This window comes from Lissotriton helveticus, chromosome 10, assembly GCF_964261635.1.
Source record: "Lissotriton helveticus chromosome 10, aLisHel1.1, whole genome shotgun sequence".
Lineage (NCBI taxonomy): Eukaryota > Metazoa > Chordata > Amphibia > Caudata > Salamandridae > Lissotriton > Lissotriton helveticus.
The window spans coordinates 936,550,788-936,571,661 of record NC_136071.1 but is presented as its reverse complement, the minus strand read 5'-3'; the positions used below and the strand labels follow the sequence as shown (position 1 = coordinate 936,571,661).

Sequence of the window (20,874 nt, the reverse complement as noted above, 5' to 3'; positions counted from 1 at the left end):
TGGTTCTTGTCGCTGTCAACGGGAATGCCTCGGGAAACCTGGTGGCGTAGTCTACAACGACTAAGACATATTGGTAGCCTTTTTTTGTCTTGGGGAGAGGCCCGATGAGGTCCATCCCTACTCTCTCAAATGGGACTCCTATTATCGGAAGAGGTTGTAGCGGAACAGCCGGTGGACGGGTCATGTTCCGTTTTTGACAAATGTCGCATTCTTGGCAATACACCATCGCGTCTTTATATATACCGGGCCAATAGAAACATTTTAACAAATTCTGTGTAGTCTTTTCAGCTCCGGTATGTCCTGCCACTAATTGCGAATGCGAATAGAACAACACCTGTTCACGAAAGGATAAAGGCACCAGCAACTGTTCGGGGTCGTCTACCTTCCCCTGTCGGTATAGCAGGTTGTTTTTGATGTATAGGCGTGGATACTTGAGGGGGCGCTGGTCCTGCGTTTGATGGGCACTCTCCCAGGCATTCATCAAAGTGGCATCGTTAGCTTGGGCGAACTGAAAACTCCGATCTATCACCCAGGGATCCGAAGATGCCAAGGCTGGCACTGCCTTCTGTTTCTGCGAGGGTCGTATGGGTTTTCGTTCGGGTGTGATGCTCTGTTTAAACATGTCAAGAAAAGCCGGGTTGTCGGTTCCTATTATTAGGTCTTCCGGCAGTGAAGACAAGACACCCACTTTGACTCTGACAGGGCAGCCCGTTTGAGGGACAAGGGGGAGCATGGCTACGGGATACGGTTTTACGTCTCCGTGCACACATCGGATATACACGGTTTCTCGGGGGACGATTTGATGGGGGCGCACGTGGTGGGCCTGGACCACGGACTGCCGGCATCCGGAGTCGAGAAGGGCTTTTACCGGATTACCATTGATACCCATACTCACTCTGTATGCTCGGCCCATCTCTGCCGAGTATAACACGGTCCGGGGGAGATACCCAACTTCCATGGGCTCTTCTTCCTGTTTTCGACGAGGACAGTGTCGGGCAATGTGTCCCCAGGTCCCACATTCAAAACACTGGGGTCCGCTGTGTGGCAGAGGCTCTGGCTTCCACATGCGGGGTTTCCCTGTATCCGGGATCTTCACTGGTTTCTTCTCCGGTTTGTAGAGGTGTTTCTGTCTATCCGATTCCCCTACCATTTGGGGTCTCTGGGGTGCCCTGGAAAATGTATTGGCCATTTCGACGGCCTGGCTGGTGGTTAAGTCGTGATGCTGTTTTAACCACCGTTGAGTAGAGAAGGGAAGAGCCTCAAGGAACTGCTCAAGATAAATGCGGTCCATGATTTCTTCTTTTGTGCTTTCGTTTGGTTTTAGCCATTTATCGGCGGCCATCTTTAAGCGAACAAACAGGGTCTTGGGTGTCTCCCCGGGTACACCCCTCTCTTTTCTGAACCTTAGCCGGTAGGCCTCTTTGTCCAGTCCCAGATGGTCTAGAATAATCTTTTTGATATCAGCGTATGAAGTCTCCCCCCTCGGGTTGGCCACTTGGTAGGCCGCCTGGGCCTCACCCACCAACAGTGGAGCAAGAAAGAATGGCCATTTCGCACCGGGCCAGCCACAGGCCCGTGCCGCCCTCTCAAAATTAAGGAGGAAGGCGTCCGGATCTTCACCGGGTTGGTATTTTTGAAGAGACACCCCTCCAATGGTATGTGGTATCCCTCCCACGGCCACTGAAGCGCTAGCGGCAGGAGGGTCCAGGGTGCGGGCGGCTACTGCTGCTTTAAGGAACTCCCGGTCTGCTTCGGCTGAGAGCAGCTGCTGTTCGGCGATTTTCTCTAGTCGTTCCTGTCCGTGTACCAGGGCTTGCACTACTGCTTCCATCTTGTTTAAACAGACGGAGGTGGTGCCCGCATTCTCCACCAATGTAACCGCGGGACGAGGAATGGGAAGAAGACGTGTTTTTGTGGCAGTAGTTTTTATTCTAGACAACAAGTCATCGGTACACTTCTTCCTAGGATGGCTCTTTCGTGGGGATCTGCTCCTTTCTTGTCGGGTCTTTCGGAGTACTCCCTCCTCCTTCCTCCGGACGGGGCTCCTCCTCCTCCTGCTGTTGCTGGGCTCCGGAGGCTCCGTAGTGCTCGCCCTCGCCGGCCGCCGAGAAGGGAAACAGAAGAGAGGAAGAGTAAATACTTCTGCTTTCTGTCACAGATGGTTGAGAAGGAAGGGGTAAGTGAGGGTTGTGAAGGGGACACACAGTGCACGAATATCAGGGTCAGTGTACGTGCAGTTAAAGTGATCCGCTATTCGGAGGGCGGGTTGTCTCGAGGGATTGCACAGCTACTAAGTCAGGCGTCTACCTTTTCGCCTCCACCACCCCAGGACCCGTTCACGTACCTCGGCTAGCCGTACACCTCCTGGCGCACGGCTGGGCGGCTCGTGGTGTTGGCCTCCCGGCTTCCCAGCTCCTGTCTCTCGGGTCTCGGCTCTCCCTGTAGACGCTCTGGTGGTTGGCTCCTCGGGTTCTTGATCCGACGACGCCGCGTCCCGACCTCGCCTGTCCAGATCCTCCTCCTCCTCCGCAATGTTCTCTTCACTCAGCCAACTCGTTCCTCCGCTCCACTCCGCCTCGTTGTCCCCGCTCTCTCCAACGCTCCACTCCGTCTCACTGCTTCCCGCCTCTCCGCTCTCCTGCACTCTGTCCGCTCCTCCGGTGTAATAACACACCTGTGGATCGTTGTTGCTGCTTTTTACGGACTCTCCAGGCTCCGCCTCCTCGTTTAGGGTTGCCGTCCAGTTAAAGGGACCCCATCCTACCACGTCCTCTTCGTCACAGCTATATCGTTCTGCAGGTGACCATCCCGGGGTAGGAGGAGGCTGTGGAGACAAGAGGGGGGGGGTCGCATATCGTTAAAGGGTGCCCCTCAGTAGGGCGAGACCCCGCACCCCCGTTACAAAAAGTTTGTTGTAAAGCCGTCCGGTCCCGGGATTTTGTTCACTTTAAGAGAGTTAATCGCTAGTAATATTGTGTCTGTACTTATTGAAGAGTTGATTTTCTCTCTGTCTTCAGGGGACAGTTGAGGGAGATCAAGTTTATCTAAATAGAATCTGCAAGATTCAGGTGAGATGTGAGAGTCATCATTGTATAAAGATTCATAAAACTCTTTAAATACAGCTAAAATCTTTTGAATCAGTTTGAATATTATTCAGTTTATCCTTAATGGAGCTAACCTGTTTTTGGTTCTGTTTGTGTTTCAGATACAATGCTAACCTTGTTCACTCTCTATTAGCCTCACAAAGTCTTAAACTAATGAATTGTTGATCCAGACTCCCGCCTTCTCACTCAGTACTTTATTGTATTCATATTTTTAGTCATTAAAAGGGTAAGAGTGTTGGGGTCAAAATTCAACATGTGGAGAGATTCCAGATTTTTTATTTCTTTTTCTAGAGAGCTTATTTTTTTATTATATGTTGTGTTTAACTTTGCCTGAACATCTATTAGTGAGCCACGGAAGGTATCTATCTGAATATCAGGGGAGGAATTTTCTTTGATATAGTTAAGGATTGTGTTCTCGATGTGTGACTGTGAGAAAGTGCCCTCTTTCTGCATGGTTGCCCCCACTTTTTGCTGAACTGCTGATGTGCTTTGACTGAGTGTGCCCTGGGCTCCTGCTAATCAGGTACCCAGGGCCTATGTTCTTTCCCTAAAACTGCATTGAAACCAAAACCCAATTGGCATCTCTGGCCACAGGTCAGCCCCTTGTAAATGGCTACCACAGGTACCCAGGGCACTGTGACCAGGGAAGGCCTCTGAGGGCTGCCACACTTACTGTGCCACCCTTAGAGTTCCTGCACATTTACACTCACGCACTGCCTTTGCAGGCTGCGTGTCTTGGTGCAGAACAAAGTAAAGAGTTGACATAGCACACATCCCTGTGTACCATGCCCTAGGTTAGCCACACCTCTAGCTGGGTGCACTATACAAGTGGTGAGGGTACAGGTGCATGATCCCTGTACCCTTACAGTGTCAAAGTCCATTTTCAGACATTGCAAGTGCAGTGCTGCCATTAAGAGTATATGGTGCTGGGAGTTTGTCATTACGAACTTCACAGCACGTTAATGGCTACACTGAAAACTGAGAAGTTTGGTATCAAACCTCTCAGCACATTAAACACACACTGATGCCCGTGTGGGATTTAATGAAAAATGCACACAGAGGGCATCTTAGAGATGCCCCCTGAAAAACGACCTACACTAGTGTCCAGGCTGAGTGGCTGCTTTCAGCTGCCACCACCAGACATGTTCCTGGACCCCTGGGTCGAGAGCCTTCTGCTCTTGGGGGCCTGAAACAATGCACATCCTGGGAAAGGGTGCTAAGCCTCCTCTCTTAGGATGGGCAGGGTCCACGAAGGGGAAGCTTCAAAGGCTTGCTGCCTTTGTGAGCTTCCCCAGGCCACTTGCTGCTTTCAGCAACTGGTCCCCACTGGTTCTGACCACCAATTTGGGTGGGAGAACCGTCGGGGGAAACAAGTGAGGAAGAGAGGTGTGCCCACCTCTGCCAACTCCACCCCCAGGTGGCGAGGCGAGGGGAAGCACAACCCTCAGTCGCCGCCATCTTGCAGATGGGGGGACCCAGCCAACCATGGTGAGGCATATGTGCCTCTCCCACTGGAGGGTGGCATAATAGGGGGTGTACCCACCCCAGGAAAGGGACCCATGGTTCCCAACCTGTTACCTACCTGTAACACCCCTAAATCTAGTATTTAGGGGCACCCCTGAACCTTGCTTCCTCAGACAAGAAACCAGAAGAAGAAGAGAAGAAGAAGGACCGAACAGCTGTGCCGAAGCTAACAAGAGGAGGAAGCACACTGATTTTGCCTCAGCCCTACCGGCCTGTCCGCACCTCAAACCTGCTCCAGCAAAATCCCAGTCTGTCCTGCAGCCTGCAACCTCAAGAAAACCCAGAGGACCTGCCTGCCTTCCACCCCAAAGACTCTGTGTCCAGTGAACACAGGATTTGTTCACCAACTGACTCTAGCTCCACAAGGATCCGTGAGTCTACACCACTCTGCACCTGATGAGTGGCCCAACAGCATCAGGAGGTTTCCCTGGCCATCCTTAACCGAGATCCGTAATCCCTGACCTACCTCAAGCCTCCAGCCGATGCCTGCAACCTCAAACCAGAAGGTCCCACCAACTGCGACCAGGAGCTGATTCGAAGATCCCTGCACCCAACGCCCCACGGCCTTGGGCAGCCCAACCTACAGTGCCTAACCAACTCCCACCATCCCAACTTTCCTCCCCAAGTGGTGGTTGCACCCATAAGACCTTCGTCCCCGAGCCTGCAATATGTTTGCAAACCGGAGATGCTCCATTGAAAGCTACAGGGTGCCCAACGCCAAAACAGCACTCTGAACCCGGCTGCCCTAGTGCCGCTGAGGGTGCATCTTTTGTGCTGGCTTGAACCCCCATTTGCCTTGAGCTTATGTCCAGGAGCTTTGCTCCCACAACCCAGTGGCCTGCTCATAAGCAGCCACCAACCAGGGGCCCCCATCCCACATTGGATAACATTGGGCCTCTGCACTCTGCACCCAGCCTCGCTTAGTGCTGCTGAGGGTGTAACAAGAGTGCATCCTTGACCCTGGGGGACCCCTAAGTCTAACCCCAGAATACCAACTCCCACAACAATTTACGTACCTGCTAACCGATAACACTATTTTCCTCTATAGGATAACATTGACTGTTTTTCAATTAAAAGTTTTTATGTGTGGAGTTGGAAAGTCTAAGAAATCTTTGCAACCCTTTAACCACGGCACGAATTCTCCCGCAGTGCGGGAGAATTAATGAGTGGGCGGGGCTTCGACGTCCAACGGACGTGCACCGCACCAGGGAGGTAGTGCTTGTGTCGGCCAGAAGGGGTTAAAATTGTACTAAATACCAAAAACACTTTTACTCACCTGTTTACAGGAAAAGTCCCAGTGCAGTACCCAGGTATACTGCACTATTTAGGAAAAGTAATCTGCAAAGTAATCAACTGGTCATTTAACTAAAAAGACTATACAAAGTATATGTACTGTATTTCCAAAGCATTGCATTTTCAGTAACAGTACTGTAATCAAAACAAAGTGCATATACAACTGCAATCCAAACTGTGTTACAACTCCATTACTACTTTAAAGTATTTATTGCTTACCTGTGCAGGCTTGCTTGGTTCTAGAAAATAAAATAACTAAAATAATATTTTTATACAAAACCAAGTGGTCTGAAATTCAGTTTTTGAATGTGTGATATTATTTGCTGATTGAGTGTGTACAACTAATGCTTAACACTACCCTCTGATACAGCCTTACTGCTCGACCACACTACAACAAATAGAGAGTAAGGTGCTATCTACTTTTACCTCTGCCTGCCTTTGGGGTTCCGCTGGACTCTATGCACACTATACCTTACTTTGGTATAGTATATACAGAGCTGCTTCCTACAGTGACTTATCAGCATTGTCCTTAATTGACTCGTCTATGAAACGCCAAATATTACTTTTTAGTTTGGGATCAGTCCCGTGATTGTTAAGGATATACAAGAGTGGTCCGAGACTAGACGTGGTAATATTATCAGGTGGATAAGGTGAGTGTGAACGCTTGAAATGAGTAAATGGTCGATTCTCGAGTATGATGAATGTGGAAATGAGAAAAAGGTATAGTCTTTGGTATCAGAGTGTTGTAATCTCCAGCATTCCTTCAGCTAAATTCTGGTGCAGAGATTAAGTAAGGCTTTATGGGATTTGGATTGATGGTGTGTGGATTTAGATTGCCTATCCAGATCAAAGTCAAGGGGGAGATTGAAATCTCCACCCACTATCATTAGTTAGTCGCCAGGTATAGTTTTAAGAATATCCCTCTGAGAGTCCCAGAAGTCTAGAGAGTCCGCATTTGAACCATAGAGGTTGAGGAGGTGAATGAATTTAGCATTATGGTTGAGTTTCATGAATACTATTCTACCAGCATCGTCATTTGACTGAGAAAATAGAGTAAGTTTAGAATTATTTGATATAATCGTTATTACTCCATTCTTTTTGCTTATAGCAAGTGAGCATATGACTTCACAGGTCCATTTGTTGCTAAGTGAGGTAGCTTCTTTGTGACCAATTTTAATTTCCTGCAGTAGTATAAGATCTGCTTTTTGTTTAAAAAAGTAATTTGCATTTTTTTATTGGGTGATTTAGAGCCTTGACGTTCAGTTATAAGTCATTATGATTAATCTTATGTTTAACAAATGCATTGAGCACATAAGCAGAAGTAATGATGGAGTATTTTTCGTGGATAAGAACACGGTATAAAGCAACCAGAGATTTGTGTCCAAGGTATGTGAAGACCAGTAAGCTTGAGAACAAGACTGGCCGTTTGTGCAGTGAATCAAGGACTGACGTAGATGGTGTAGATGGTAGAACACTCAACGGCATGGAGGTGAGCAGTAAGTTTATGAAAAGTTATCGGAAACACCTGTTAACAGAAATACCTCATACCTATATGCGTGCGGGAAGTGCATCCATGATTATGTGTAGTGAAAATGTCTGGTAAGGCTTCTAAACAATTAAGTAAATAAACGGAGTAATTGACAATCAAGTGCGTAAAGTCTATAACTTAGCAATCAACGTGTAGCTCAACAAGTGTAGGCAGGTTGTAAATGAGTCATAAACAATCAATCAGCATGTTTATTGAATCGAACCAAGAAAGACAGAAGGAACGGACGCTTATCTGCTAATAAGTGATGATAGGGCGAACAAGAGTCATTAGCGTGTATCAATACTACAGTGTTAAGTTTTACAGTTATTGGAATCTGAATGTTGGGCTTCCATGGAGCGGTCTTCTTGCTCTGCCAGGAAAGTAGAGAAGTCTTTTGTGTCTGTGGAGATGTGATGGCTACCCTCCAACAGAACTCTAAATTTTGCTGGGCCAGCAAAGGAGAATTGGAGGTTCAGTTTCTGTACAGAGGGTGCAGGGCCAGGAAGCCTTTTCATGTCTCGACGGTTGCTTTGGATTAGTCTTGGAAAATGTTTATTTTGTGGCCGTTTCAGGCAATGCGATTATGGCTGAGCATGTATTTGAAGGTCAGTTATGTATGCTGGAAATGGAGTGGTTTGCAGACAATCTGAAAAGCTGTTGATTTTTTGGCTGCTTTAAAAGAAGGAACTGGGTGTGCACGTTCAAACTCAAAATCCTTGGTGAAATTTATGCCCGTAATTTGTGGAGCCCATTTCTCCAGGAAGAAACACAAAAGACAGGAGAGATCAGAGTCCTCAGAGCACTCCAGGGCACCAGATATGCAGGGTGCCCCTGTGGTTCTTATCTTCCAGCTTTGCAACCTCTATATGGAGTGTTTTTGTGGACGATCGGAGTAATTTCAATTTCTTTTCTGTTTTGGAGGAGGCATCATCCACGGTGCTGATTCGTTCTTCTGCATTTGAGAATATGTCAGTCATATTTCTAATGTTCGCCCTTATAGTACTTAGTTCCAATTGCATGGCGTCTGTGTTTGTTCTAGTAGACTTGGCCAGCTAATGAACATCAACTAGCTTCTTTAGAATAATTTCCATGGTTGCGTTGATGTCCGTTTTCCCTTTTATCGGCGATTCTGGAGCCGGGTGGTCAGCTTTGGAGCACTTTAGTAATGTTTTGGAGTCTTTTTCCGCCATGGTGTAACTGATTTGTGGCGTTTGGAGGCGTTTGAGGTGCTTGGAGATTGTAGCTTGGGATTTTGAGGCTTCCAGGCGCGAAAACAAATTATGTTAGATGGTAGCTGCCAGCCGGTATTCAGTAACTAGCGGTTGGTAGAGGAAGTGGAGCAAGAAGGGCAGAAAGAGAAAAGTCACTGGCTAATGTAGGTCAACGCACCTGATAGTATGCTGTTTAGTTACTGCCCAGATAGTGTAGGGAGAAGTGGGCCATCTGAGCAGATAGATTTGGGTGCACATTTGTATTGCACTAGTATACATAGTTATGTCCCAGATCAGTTGTGACCCAGAATTAGAAGCTAGCAGTAGGAAGAGAGGATTTAAACATAGTATAGCAGACCACGAGTTGCAGAGCCGTACGTGGAGGCCGGATCAAAAGATGAATTAAGGGCCCTCAGCTTTTAAATATTACATCAATAGACCCAAATCAAGGTACCTGTGGTGATCCTCAAACACTCCCTGTCTTACAGTAGAAGTACCTCAATATAGATCAGCACAAATCAGTTCACAATCACTGATAGACCCTGGTTCCAGTAAGGGTGAAAGCCATGGAGAGCAAACGAGGGCCTGAAGCAAATTATAGCCTTGCTCACAATGAGTTCTGCAACACCATCTTGGGGTCAGGCAGGATCGGCAGGCCATCGTAATTCTGCACAACTGTTTTGAATCCAAAACCCAGTATAATAGTCTGCATGCGGTGCGATTGTGCTGGAATTGTGGATCGATGTTTGTTTAATGTTTGTGCCCAATTTAAAGTACCATGGACTGAGAATTAAAACAGGACCATTTTAAGGTCAGGCATGTTGGCGCGGTGATCCTTGAACCAGATCAATATTTTCAGCCAAAGAAGTCGGGAGGCAATGCTGGAGTTGCGGTGCGGCGCTCTGAGGAGGTCTTGCGCTAACTTAGGGAGATAAACAGACACTATCTTCATTTAGTTGCAGTGTTTCTCCTTTCATACTGTGGGATCAGCTGGATTGGTGGCCTGGGGTGACACTGAGTTCCCGGTACAAAACAGGTCCCTGAATGGTGCTGCAGGGAGTTCCCTAAGCAACTGCATTCTCGATACCTGACGGTCACTTTAGTTGTTGCCGATGACCAGGTTCATGTGAAAATAAGCATGCAAATCAGTATCGAAGGTCCACGGTGACAGGAGCTGCAGAGTTAGCCTGCCATTGCCTCGTCGTCTAAGTCCAATTCCGATGTGGACATTTGCTTCGCCTAATTACAAATGGCGACAAGATTTTACTGTCCGGAAATTCTGGCAAGTAAAATTGTATGAGATGTCCTCCTTGTCCTGTGGTCTCTACCCTTCCAGCACCCTTCCCACCACCTCTGCCTCTTGTGGAAGCCAGTGGAGTGCTCCCATTTACCAGCTGTTCAGTGCAGGTTTTAAATTAGTGTGTTAGAACCACTTCCAAAGGGAGTTTGTGTGGAAGCTTTCACAGCAATTCGATTTCTACACAGGTATTCCCAATTCCAGGGGATTTAGCAGGTAATGGTGGTATTCCAAGTGGCCGCAGGCACGGACCAGGGGAGGTAGGGTGATGTTATAAAAAACTATAAAACAAAAACTTATCTTATCGCCTCCGTATCTCTCCTGGCAGCTGGAACAGGAACCAGGAAGTACCCACTCTCCCCTGACCAAACAGAACGCCGCAATGCAGCGTTGTGATTGGTCTGAGCACCGTGGTTTGGCATTCAGCCAGGGAATGGGGGCCTGGGCATGTTCTCCATGTAGGCTGCATAACATGCAAAGTGCGCATAAATAAATGTTTGGCCGGCCAGAGAGGGCCACCCAAGCATCGAGTCACATTTGGAGTAGGCTAACCACTCCTCCGCTGCCGGTTGTATGACGTTACAACGCATACTTTTACAACGCACACCTTTACAAAGCATTTTTTACAACGCAACATCCATTACAACGCATGCCATTACAACAAATTTTTAAAAGCTACCTTTACAACGCATTCCATTACAACGCATACTGCCTGTACAACGCATACCATTACAACGCATAACATTACATTGCATGTATGATGAGTATTGGATAATGTAGGGGTAAAAATGACTATGCTAACTCCAGAGGGTGCAACAGTAGGGTAAGTGTTGGATAGTGTAGGGGTAAAAATTACTATTCTAACTCCAGGGGGTGCAACAGTAGGGTAAGTGTTGGATAGTGTAGGGGTAAAAATTACTATTCTAACTCCAGGGGGTGCAACAGTAGGGTAAGTGTTGGATGGTAATGGTATGCGTTGTAATGGTATGCGTTGTAATGACTGCGTTGTAATGGTATGCATTGTAATTACTGCGTTGTAATGACATGCGTTGTAATGGTATGCGTTGTAGTGTCATGTGTTGTAATGGTTGCGTTGTAATGAGATGCTATGTAATGGATGTTGCGTTGTAAAAGTTTTGTTGTAATGGTAGTGCATTGTAAAAGTTACGTTGTAAAGGTTGTTTCCCCCCCTGCCCTGCCCTGGCCTGCTCTGAGGGCAGAGCCGCCCACCCCGCCGCAGGAACAAACAAAATGATAATAACATGCTGTTATTATCATTTTATTTTTCATCTAAAGGAAGTGGGGCGACTCTCCTCCACCTTAGCGGAGGAGCTGCCACTGGGTATTCCACGCGGAGATACTAACAGATAATAGGAATTCTGGAGGCTGAGAATCTCTAGAGGAATGGGTAAATATGCATTTAGTAAAAAAAACACAGCCTTTGAATTGCTTACCTAATTTTCGTTTTCTTTGGATTACAAGTAAATACTCAGTGGCGGCTCCTTGCCTGCTAGTTTTTCCAGTGTAGTGTAGCTCCTATTTTCCCAATAGGCTCTGCGCATTGGAATAGTACCTACAGCAGTAAAGGCCTAGGCCAGACGTTAACTAGGTCTACTACTGTCGATACTAGACTTCATTTTTGGGTTTGCCAGCTAAGCTCAGAGTTCGCTAGAAACTTTCTCGAATGTTCAAGGAAGGAATTAACTCCCCTGATTAGACAAGAAGGGATTTAGTTTCTGACAACCATAGAACATGACAACTTTGCTCTCCCCTAATCAAGAGTCAATCTCAAGAGTCGTGTGAGCACAAGGCAATTATTTTACTCAGTCAGTACGTGCATTCTTAGTCTCATCAGAATGTAGAGAAAAGGAAGAGACGGGCGTGTTCAATAAAAGATGTTATTTATTGATCAGTCTCTTTTCTCGTACAAGAGAAATGGATCGATATTATTGCGATACTTATAGTTAAGTAAAGTGCATACATTAGAAGCAATAGTATAAAATAATACTGTAAAAACATTGATATGGTTTCTGAGCCATATGATGTTTAAAATGATTAAAATATATTTACATACACATATACATTTGACTAAACGCACTCAACTGGTGTTTCTAAATACGCCTACCCCGTGTACCTGACCTAAGTCTAATGCGTGGGCGGGAATAGAAAGTTACAGTTTAAGTTAAGTTTGTTTTTGCCAAGTGAATAACTAAAGAATTCTCTAGGAGGGGTTATTCAGTTCTGTACCTGGAAGTTAGGATGAATGAGGAATGGTATCTCTTTCTCTGCTCTCGATATTCCAGGCTGCCTGCGAGGGCTACCCGGAAGCGCCGGTGCTGGGTCTCTCGGCTTGAGATAGCAGCGCGTCTCTCAGCGCGTCAGGAAGGCGGGGCTGCTGCCTGCGGGGTCTGCTTCTGCTCTCGGCTTCGGCAAGTATGGCTGCTCCGTCTTGTCACCACGCGTGTCTTTGCATAGGGCAAGGTCGGCAATATTTATACCTTAAAGGTGCCGGGATTGACGTAAGGATGGACATAGGTACGTCAATAAAGATGTCATACGACTTGCTCGTTAGCACATTCTTTACTAAAGTTCTCTGTGAAATCAAAACAATGGCCGCACGGATTATCCAGGTTGTCATAGGTTTGATTTGTTATGAGAACGTCGTATGCCTTATCAGGGGCTGGAGGAATGTCGCTTGTCTAATTAGATCTCAAGCGTTATGACCTAATCAGATAACACGTTCCTGTGCCGTAGTGTGACTGCGTCAGATAACGGTATCTGCATCATGGGGCATTTCTTGCCTCATGGGCTGACTGTTAGTTGACTAGCTAGGTAGTTTAACCAGAATAGGGTCAGGAATAGGGGGATTGATTCAGAACCTATAGAAATACACGACACCCACTCCACGCTAACTATGGTCATATCTACTAATCTATGCATAGTATAACATAGTACAACATACTATAGAGTATAGTGTATACCTTACCACCCCAAAATACATAAATGCATTTCGAAATTTTCAAATATACTGAAAAATTGCAGTCATATATATTGTATGCACTTAAGCTATGAATTAAATGCAAAAGTAAACACGCATTTTATGCATTATTGCTTGTTGGTATATGAGAAATACACATGAAATGGCTCTTAATATGGCTATACAGAAAAAAAGTCGAAACCATTTCATCACATAAAATATATTGTGAACATACCAGCGGGCAGCTAAAGTCTATATAAAGTCTATAAAGTATCTAAAAAAATAGAAATCTTAGTTCTCTAGGAATAGTTTCTTACTCTAAGCAGAAAATCAGTGTCCCGGGAAAAAATATATAGAAAAATATTTTAGGGGCTTGCTGAAAAAAGTTGCTGTCCGTGAACTGGATTGTAATTGTTCATGTGACTTTATTGTTAAAGTTGAAGGCCGAATTCAGGGAACGCCGTGTGCGAGTTTACTCAAAAGTCTCTATTTCTGTTCCGGAGAGAACATCATATCATTCAGGCTTTCGAAAAAACTGTCAACAGCTTCATGGGAAAGTTCCTCTAAGTCGGAAATAGGGGTAACCATGCATTCGTGCGCATGATTGTCTCCATTGACATTCTGATTTGCATCGCTGACAGAAGGTCGTACCTGTTCGATGCTGCTTTCATCTTGAACTTCACTACTCTTCAATCGCAGTGGTGAAGATTCCAGGAATGCCGTCATCAGAATTGGCAGCCTTTGAGGGCAGCACAGTGCGTGAACCTTGGTAGGAACCAGCAGTGTATCTGCATCCACCGGCGCATCCGATTGTAGCGTCAGACAGGTGTCTAACACGCATTCTTCTCCGCATAGCAGACACCTTAGTACAGGTAAAACACACCTTTGCCACATTGGTCGAAATGATAGAAACCAAGTCATGTTCAGGTCTCTAAGCCGGGAGAGTCCCAGGATTTTTGATATCCGGTCCCGGTATCCAATGGCTAGGATCGTTTCTTCCATTGTCGTCAGAGTTTGGTCTGTGACATGGGTTGCCATAACGAAAAATAAGGACTAGGAATAGGATTCCTGCAATTAGTCCCAGGATCAGGGGAAGTCCGCCAAAAATCGAATGGACGAAATCTGGAAAAATACCCAGTATGGCTTTGAATGGTGTTAATGCCATCGAAAATACTGTCTTAAATACCTTTGAGACCCCAGTGGTATCAGAAATATTTAAGATTTCGCTCAGGATTTCCGCGAAATGTACGGGGGAATTGGTTGATAATAATGTATGTATCTCTGCAGTCGTCCTTGCGACTTGTAGATCATACGTTTCTTTTGATGACGTGAGCCTTGTAGGCGTCTGAAGAAGCACTGTTTTCATTCTGCTTAAAGTGTCTATTCGAATAGAAGTAATTTTCAAACTGGGCCATGCCCTCGCCTCCCTGTCTGGAAAGGAGCTGGGGAACAAAGAACGTCCACAGCACTTGACCTTCGCTGTTGTAGTTACTAGATAAGGAGTCCCGGGCATAAGACTGCAACATCTGCGGTCTACAATAAGAATGTAACTCCCATTATAGAGTCTCTGAAAGAATGGTTCTATTTCAGTTGCAGGTGCGCCTTGCTGGTGACATGAAAGGTTGTATGAATTCCCTTCACAGGCTCCGTGCAAACTAATACCGTTACATAGAAGCGTGCCGCTTAGTGACATAGCACAATTGTTGCCACTAAGAAACACTTTCTGTCCTTTATTACTGACACATGCATGTGAATAGGGCAGGTTCCATGTTGTTTTAAGGTACCCCTTTCCCAATTTCTCGTACATGCCAGCCTGTATATATTTTTGGCAGTATTGAAACCTGAAGGTTGAGATTGGAATATTTATGATTCCGTGGATTATCCATTCACTGACAGGTCGTTCTGACATTGTCATTGGTAATCTTTCTAGTTTTTCAATGCTCAAGATTGTATAATCAGCACCCTTCTGCGCCATACCGATTTGTCTATCAGTAAGGTTAAAGATTTGGAATAGTGACGTTGTGTTGATTAAACGCCAAGGCACGTAGCCTGAACGCAGATTTTGTAACGTCCAGCCAAGCTGTACAATAGAACGCAATTGTGACTGACCATGTTGTAATAACAGTAAGTCTTGCGATAATATATCGATTGCTGAAGACACAATGCTGTCCAATGAAAAAATTCTGGAGGACAGAGTCATTAACCCATTGTCCACTACAGAAAGTGATTTTTCCAAATTAATACGGTCAATTTCCCGTATTCTTTCTGCTGTCTCAATTTGAGTAACCTTCCAGGCCTCATTGTATGCTGCATATACAGAGGCTGCTATGAAACGCTTTTGACGCTGTTTGCGTGGTCCCAGTATGAAATCACGCAAGTCAGCACCATCAGTAAGTAAAGTTAGGTGTTGCTTAATTTCAGGCAGTGTGGAAGTTTGTAGCCATTGAAGGCATAATTTGCCCACACTGTAGGTTGTTATTATCCCTGGGTGATGTCTTTGGGGATATCTAGGGTCTGGCCTGGTCATTTTGAAACCCTGTGTTTTATTCAGGAATCTATCTTGACAGTTATTTGTATCTGTGGGCCAGATCAACCATTGTTTCCAATCAGGATGTGTTCTGTTTTGGTTAAGTATATGGTTTATGTCTATTTCTTCATCTGTATCAGAGTTATTGCTAAACATTGTTGGCTTTGGAATAGACAGGTTATTTAAATCTTTGATTTTGGCTAAGCCAAGACAGGTGGTTTGTTGAACAGTGTCATTTAAAAATATCATTTGTTCTGGGATCATGCAGGCTCTAAACAAAGCTTCTATACCCTGTACTTGCCATTCTTTTGTACCCCAAACACTTTTCAAATCAACATTTTTGTCCCAATAATTAAATCCAAAAGTATTCATTTTTTCAAAGAATGAATCAGAATAAATCAATTTTGTGTAGGTTATCATGGTTTTGGTCCCTGTCTTGTTTGACAATTTAAAATAAAATGTTTCCGCATTACTTGTGTTAAAACCTGAAAAATATGAATATTTGCCATACACGGTTCTTGAGCTCCCTTTTGGAGGTGTAGCACAATGTTCCCATTGATTAAAATTTAAAACATTTCTAGGTTGTGCAGATTTATGCAAGAAATGGTTACCATAATGGTTATAGCAGTACATGCTGTCATAATTTGTAGAACCCTGCAAATAATCATGTTTTGTAAATTTAGCAGACATTACTAAGTCAGACATCATATTGTTAATACTTTCAAAGTCCCAATCATCAGCAAATGAGTTTGGTTTTGCAAAGTCACTCAAGGAGATCTTGATTTGGTGTGGATATTTCAGGATCTCGACCGGACCATAAATTTCATAGTCAGTGTTGTCCCAGGCTACCCCACCAGGTATTGGAATTGCTGTGAAGTTGGCTGAAGAAAGTTCTGAAGAAAGTTCTCGTTTCTCGACGTGGGAAGATGTGTGTGGTTTGAGGACCAAGTTGATGTTCTGACTTGCTGTGTCCATTTTAGCATATTTTCCCTCAATGAAGCGTCCCAAGGTAAATACCATGATGAGCCAAAGTATGAGGATAAATGCACCAAAACCCACCCAAAATTCAATCCATGGAGAAATCAGATATGTTTCTTTTAGTTGTTTCAAAAGTTCCTTTGCTTTGTCTTTAAAGGATTTTGGTGATGGCTGTGTCTTTTGTTCACTGAAGCCGTCAGAGGAATCATCGAAGTTGATGAAGTAACCAGATGCAGTTCTATCAATTGTTCCAATTGGTTCAGGATTTTTGTTTCTTGCATTTTCACTTGGTACTTCTGTATAGATTGGTGTGTCTCTGCTAAATGTCTTTATTTGGGTTTTCAGAGGTCTTAGTTCTATTGCATTGTTGCATAGTCCTTGTTGTTCTTCTGTAGGCGTTTCGAATGTGATGAGCCTCTTTGATAGGACCTCTGTACTGGTAGCAAACCTTGGTGTTCTGCTACTTATTGGGAGTCCACTTGGCCTACCGTTGGTTATCGGCCACATGTTGTGGTTTTACCAGGTCGATGGATACAACTCGGTTCTCCTTTTTTCCAGCAAGTGGCGGTAGTACAACTGATCTTGTCCCGTTGACAGACAATACAGGAACTGCTTTTCTGTAAGAAGGCCCAAATTCCTTCTTTACCGCGATCTTCTCCCTGACTAGATCCCCGACTTTTGGAATCCAGACAGGTCTTGCTGGGACAGGTGGTGAATCTTCAGTGGTCGTTGGCTGTTGTTTCAACTGTATGTTGCTCAGGTCTTTTCTTGTTTTGTTTAAGTCCTGTAAAATAGCCAAACGGTCTTTGACATCAAAGCTTTTTTCTGTTACCACTGAAGTTTGACTATCAAGGTCAGAGATCAACATCCTAGTTCCGAATAATAATTCGTACGGACTGAATCCCTTCAGAGAATTTCTTGGCAAGTTATTTAGACTACGTTGGACCCACCCAGCTCCCGAACCTAATACCTTTGCCGTTATAGATTGCTTTATGTCACGGTTTTTTCTTTCAACAATTCCGTTCCCCTCAGGGTGAAATGGACAAGAGTACCGCAATTGCACGCCCATGCTGACCATGGCCTCCTTATAAGCCCGAGAGCTAAAAGCAGGACCATTGTCCGAATGCAGAATGCCAATTGCGTATGTGCCGATAAAGACCCGCAAATCTTTTATAACAGTTCTGGCGTCAGCCGTTCGCTGGGGCCACATCCATATGAATCTCGTGCATGAGTCCACTGCGACCAAGATATATTTATAGTTACCGTCCCTTTGTAAGGGACCGCAGTGGTCTAGATAAACACAGGCTAATGGTTTATCCGAGATTAGAAGGGGCGTCTGTGCTGGACGTCTCACAGTTGATACTTTCATTTTTTGACATATTTCACATGCTAGAACATAGTTCCTTGTTTGTCTTCTCATTTGCGGCCACCAGTATCTCTGTTTTAATAATGATACTGTGGCTGAGACGCCAGCATGGGTAGAAGCAAGCCCTTCGTGTGCCGCTATTATTAGTCCTAATCTGTGTTCCATGTTTGGAATTGCCCTATCCCCCACTCCAGGGATTTGAGCAAAAGGAACATTGTTTTCATCTGTTATGTATGAGTACTTTAATGGAAAGCCTTTAGGGAGTGGTTCTATCGAATCCTTTTCAGAAGCGCTGACAGCTTGTAATATTTCGCTGTCTATTTTTGTTTTTGACCGGGTGATGGCAGCTACGGAAGCCGTTTGCACAGCTGCCTTCGCGGCCTCATCAGCCAATGAATTCCCTGCAACGTGAATGCCATCACGTTGATGACTCAGTGTATGTATCACGTGAGTCTTTGGTAGTTCTTTTTGTAAAAGAGCTACTTGTTCCCATAGCATTTTATGCTTGATTGTGCCTCCTTTCGCATCCTTGAAACCATTTTGAAGCCAGATCTGCAAGTATTCATTATAAGATTGAACGCAATAATACGAATCGCACACTATGAGTGTGGGGAATTCTCGATCGGTATTTTCAAGCGCCATCTTGAATGCTAGTAATTCAGCTCGCTGAGCTGTGCAATCTCCTAGAGATTGGGTCTTAGTTAGGGTTGGTTTAAATTTCCCTTCGTGCCAACGACCTTTAACAATCGCGCACGCAGCACTGTAAGCTTGTTTACCCCCTACTGCGGGTTGTGCTGATCCGTCTGTATATATTATACAGCCGTATTGGTCTAGAGGCAGAATTTCGGTTGGCAGAGGACATTCGAATTCATATTGTAGAAATTCTTGTGTTTTTAAGTAAGGATCAAATTCGTACACCACGTCTGTTGCAGCAAGAGAGTTAGCCCATTGTATCCATCTCGGATGGAGTGCTTTCGCATTTGGAATGCTTGCCTTTGTTACCGCCTCTAAGGCTGGTATTGGTGTCACGATTATTATTCGTTTACCTTGTGCCAGGGCTCGTTCTTTTGCTATAGCTGTCTGTGTTGCTGTAAGAATTTTTTCAGTTGGGCTAAATTTCATTTCAGCCTTAGTGTACAAGTGCGATTTAAATGCAATTGGTACCTTATCTCCCTCATTAGAGGTTAGGTATGTGAATCCGCATCTCCCTGGGATGACTCGGATCACAAGGTTGCGTGTATTATCACGGGTTTCTAATTTTGTTTTAATTAGCATGTCTGTTTGTAAGGATCTCAAAATTTCTGTGTGTGCTTGAGTCCAACTGGATCTTTTAAAGTCTGGTTTAATTAGATCATAAAGGGGTTTGACCCTTTCTGCGTAATTTGCAATATATGTTCTTCCGAAATTTAGGAAGCCTAGAATTGACTGTAGGTTTTTTAGTGTTTTAGGAGCTTGGATTACGGCACATTTCTCTAGGAAATTGTCTGCCAGGCTTTTGCCTTCACTTGATAACTCATATCCTAAGAATAGGACCGTCAGATGGGCAATTCTGGACTTTTTGAAGTTGAATTTGTAACCCTCTGCAGCGAAACCAAGTATTATGGTGTTCACTCTTTTCAAGTGAGTCTCCAAGTCATCATCTGTTAAGTAAATGTCATCGACATAAGATAATGCTTCATCATCATATAGTTGTAGTAATTCTGTTACTCTTGCTGAGAATACCCCCGGGCTGTTCTTGTACCCCTGGGCTAACCGACAGAATTGTTTTTGAGTGCCATTTACTGAGAATGCAGTTAAATATCTGCTCTCTGGTGCTATGTTTTGACAAAAGAATCCGTTGGAGATGTCCAAGGTTGTTTTGTATTTTTTGCGCACTATGTTATTCATTAGTGCAGCACTGTGTGAGTTTTGCACTGCAAAAGTTTTGCAACATGTGTTAAGGTGTCGGTAATCCAAAACTAGACGGTACGAATTGTCTGGTTTGGAGACCGGAAACAAAGGATTGTTCATTTGTGAGGTGCAAGTTTCAATCACCCCCTGGTATTCTAGCTGATCTAGTATTTCATTTACTTGTTTTTTAGCTTCTTGCTTAATTGGGTACTGCCTTTGTGCAGTAGGTTGTGATTTTAACTGGATTTTGTGAGGAGGAGAATCCTCATCCCATCCTACATGATTTTTATATAAAGCAGGTGCTAAGGCCACTGCCCACTTTCTAGCAAGTGTATATTTTTTATGAATCGGTATTTGATTCGAGAAGGCAGGCATAATTACTTCTTCGCCATGAGGGCACTCCCTGACAAACTCTGGTGGCCAGTCTTTTTCAGCTAGAAGGATGTCATAGCCTTTGGATAGGTTATCCCAAAATAGTCCCCTTATTTTCCTAGTCTTATCTCCCTCTATACGTAATGTTATCTCGTATATTTTGTGGGGCTTGCTAACTCTGGTATCTGCAGTTTCCACTTGAAGATATTCATTCGTGTCCACTGTCTCCAGATGATCCATCAGGACTTTGCGAGCTATGCTCACCTCTGCTGCGCTGTCTAGCATTGTCTGAGCCCATTCTCCGTTTTTCAGTTGTGTCCTCAGTATTCTCGGCATTGTTAACTACCTTGATACTCGCTACCTTCTTTTTGGGAAATTGTAATTTCTTTTTCAGTTGAGCAGGTTCCTTGTCTTTGGACTTGGCGTGCTCTTCTGATCGTCCTCTTCTTTCCGATTTCTGCGAGGAAGTCTGAAAAGATTGAGAAGGACGTGTATCAATGTCTTGATATCTATCAGGTTTTTTAATATTATCCCTATTTCTAAGGTTATATCTATTCCCAGAGGGTTCACTCTGAGGTGACCTTTGTCTCGGGTTTGGAGATTTCTCTCTTCGCCTAGGAGACCTTCCTCTGGACTGGAATTTCTTTTCTTTAGGATTGGATTGTTTGTTTCCATCCCAGTTCTTTTTTGGTGAATTATTATTATTAAAAAATATTTTTTCTGGACTTGTAGTCAGTTGCGGTTTTACTGGTATTCCACCTAGACTATCTCTGCCTAGTTCTTCATAGGATTTTTCTATGATTCTGG

At 44.6% G+C, this 20,874-nt stretch overlaps 1 protein-coding gene across 2 annotated transcripts in view; it reads left to right on the top strand.

Moving 5' to 3' along the window:
- The window catches only part of LOC144785552 (peroxisomal carnitine O-octanoyltransferase-like), a 414,661-nt gene that overhangs the window by 219,153 nt on the left and 174,634 nt on the right, over window positions 1–20,874 (top strand). Inside the window, exon 11 of one of the 2 annotated variants that reach the window (XM_078664397.1) lies at window positions 3,018–3,068. The exons of the other annotated variant lie outside the window; for it this stretch is intronic. Within the exon in view, the coding sequence (XP_078520523.1) occupies window positions 3,018–3,068 (51 nt within the window). The remainder of the gene's footprint in view (window positions 1–3,017; window positions 3,069–20,874) is intronic. 2 annotated transcript variants of the gene reach the window in all.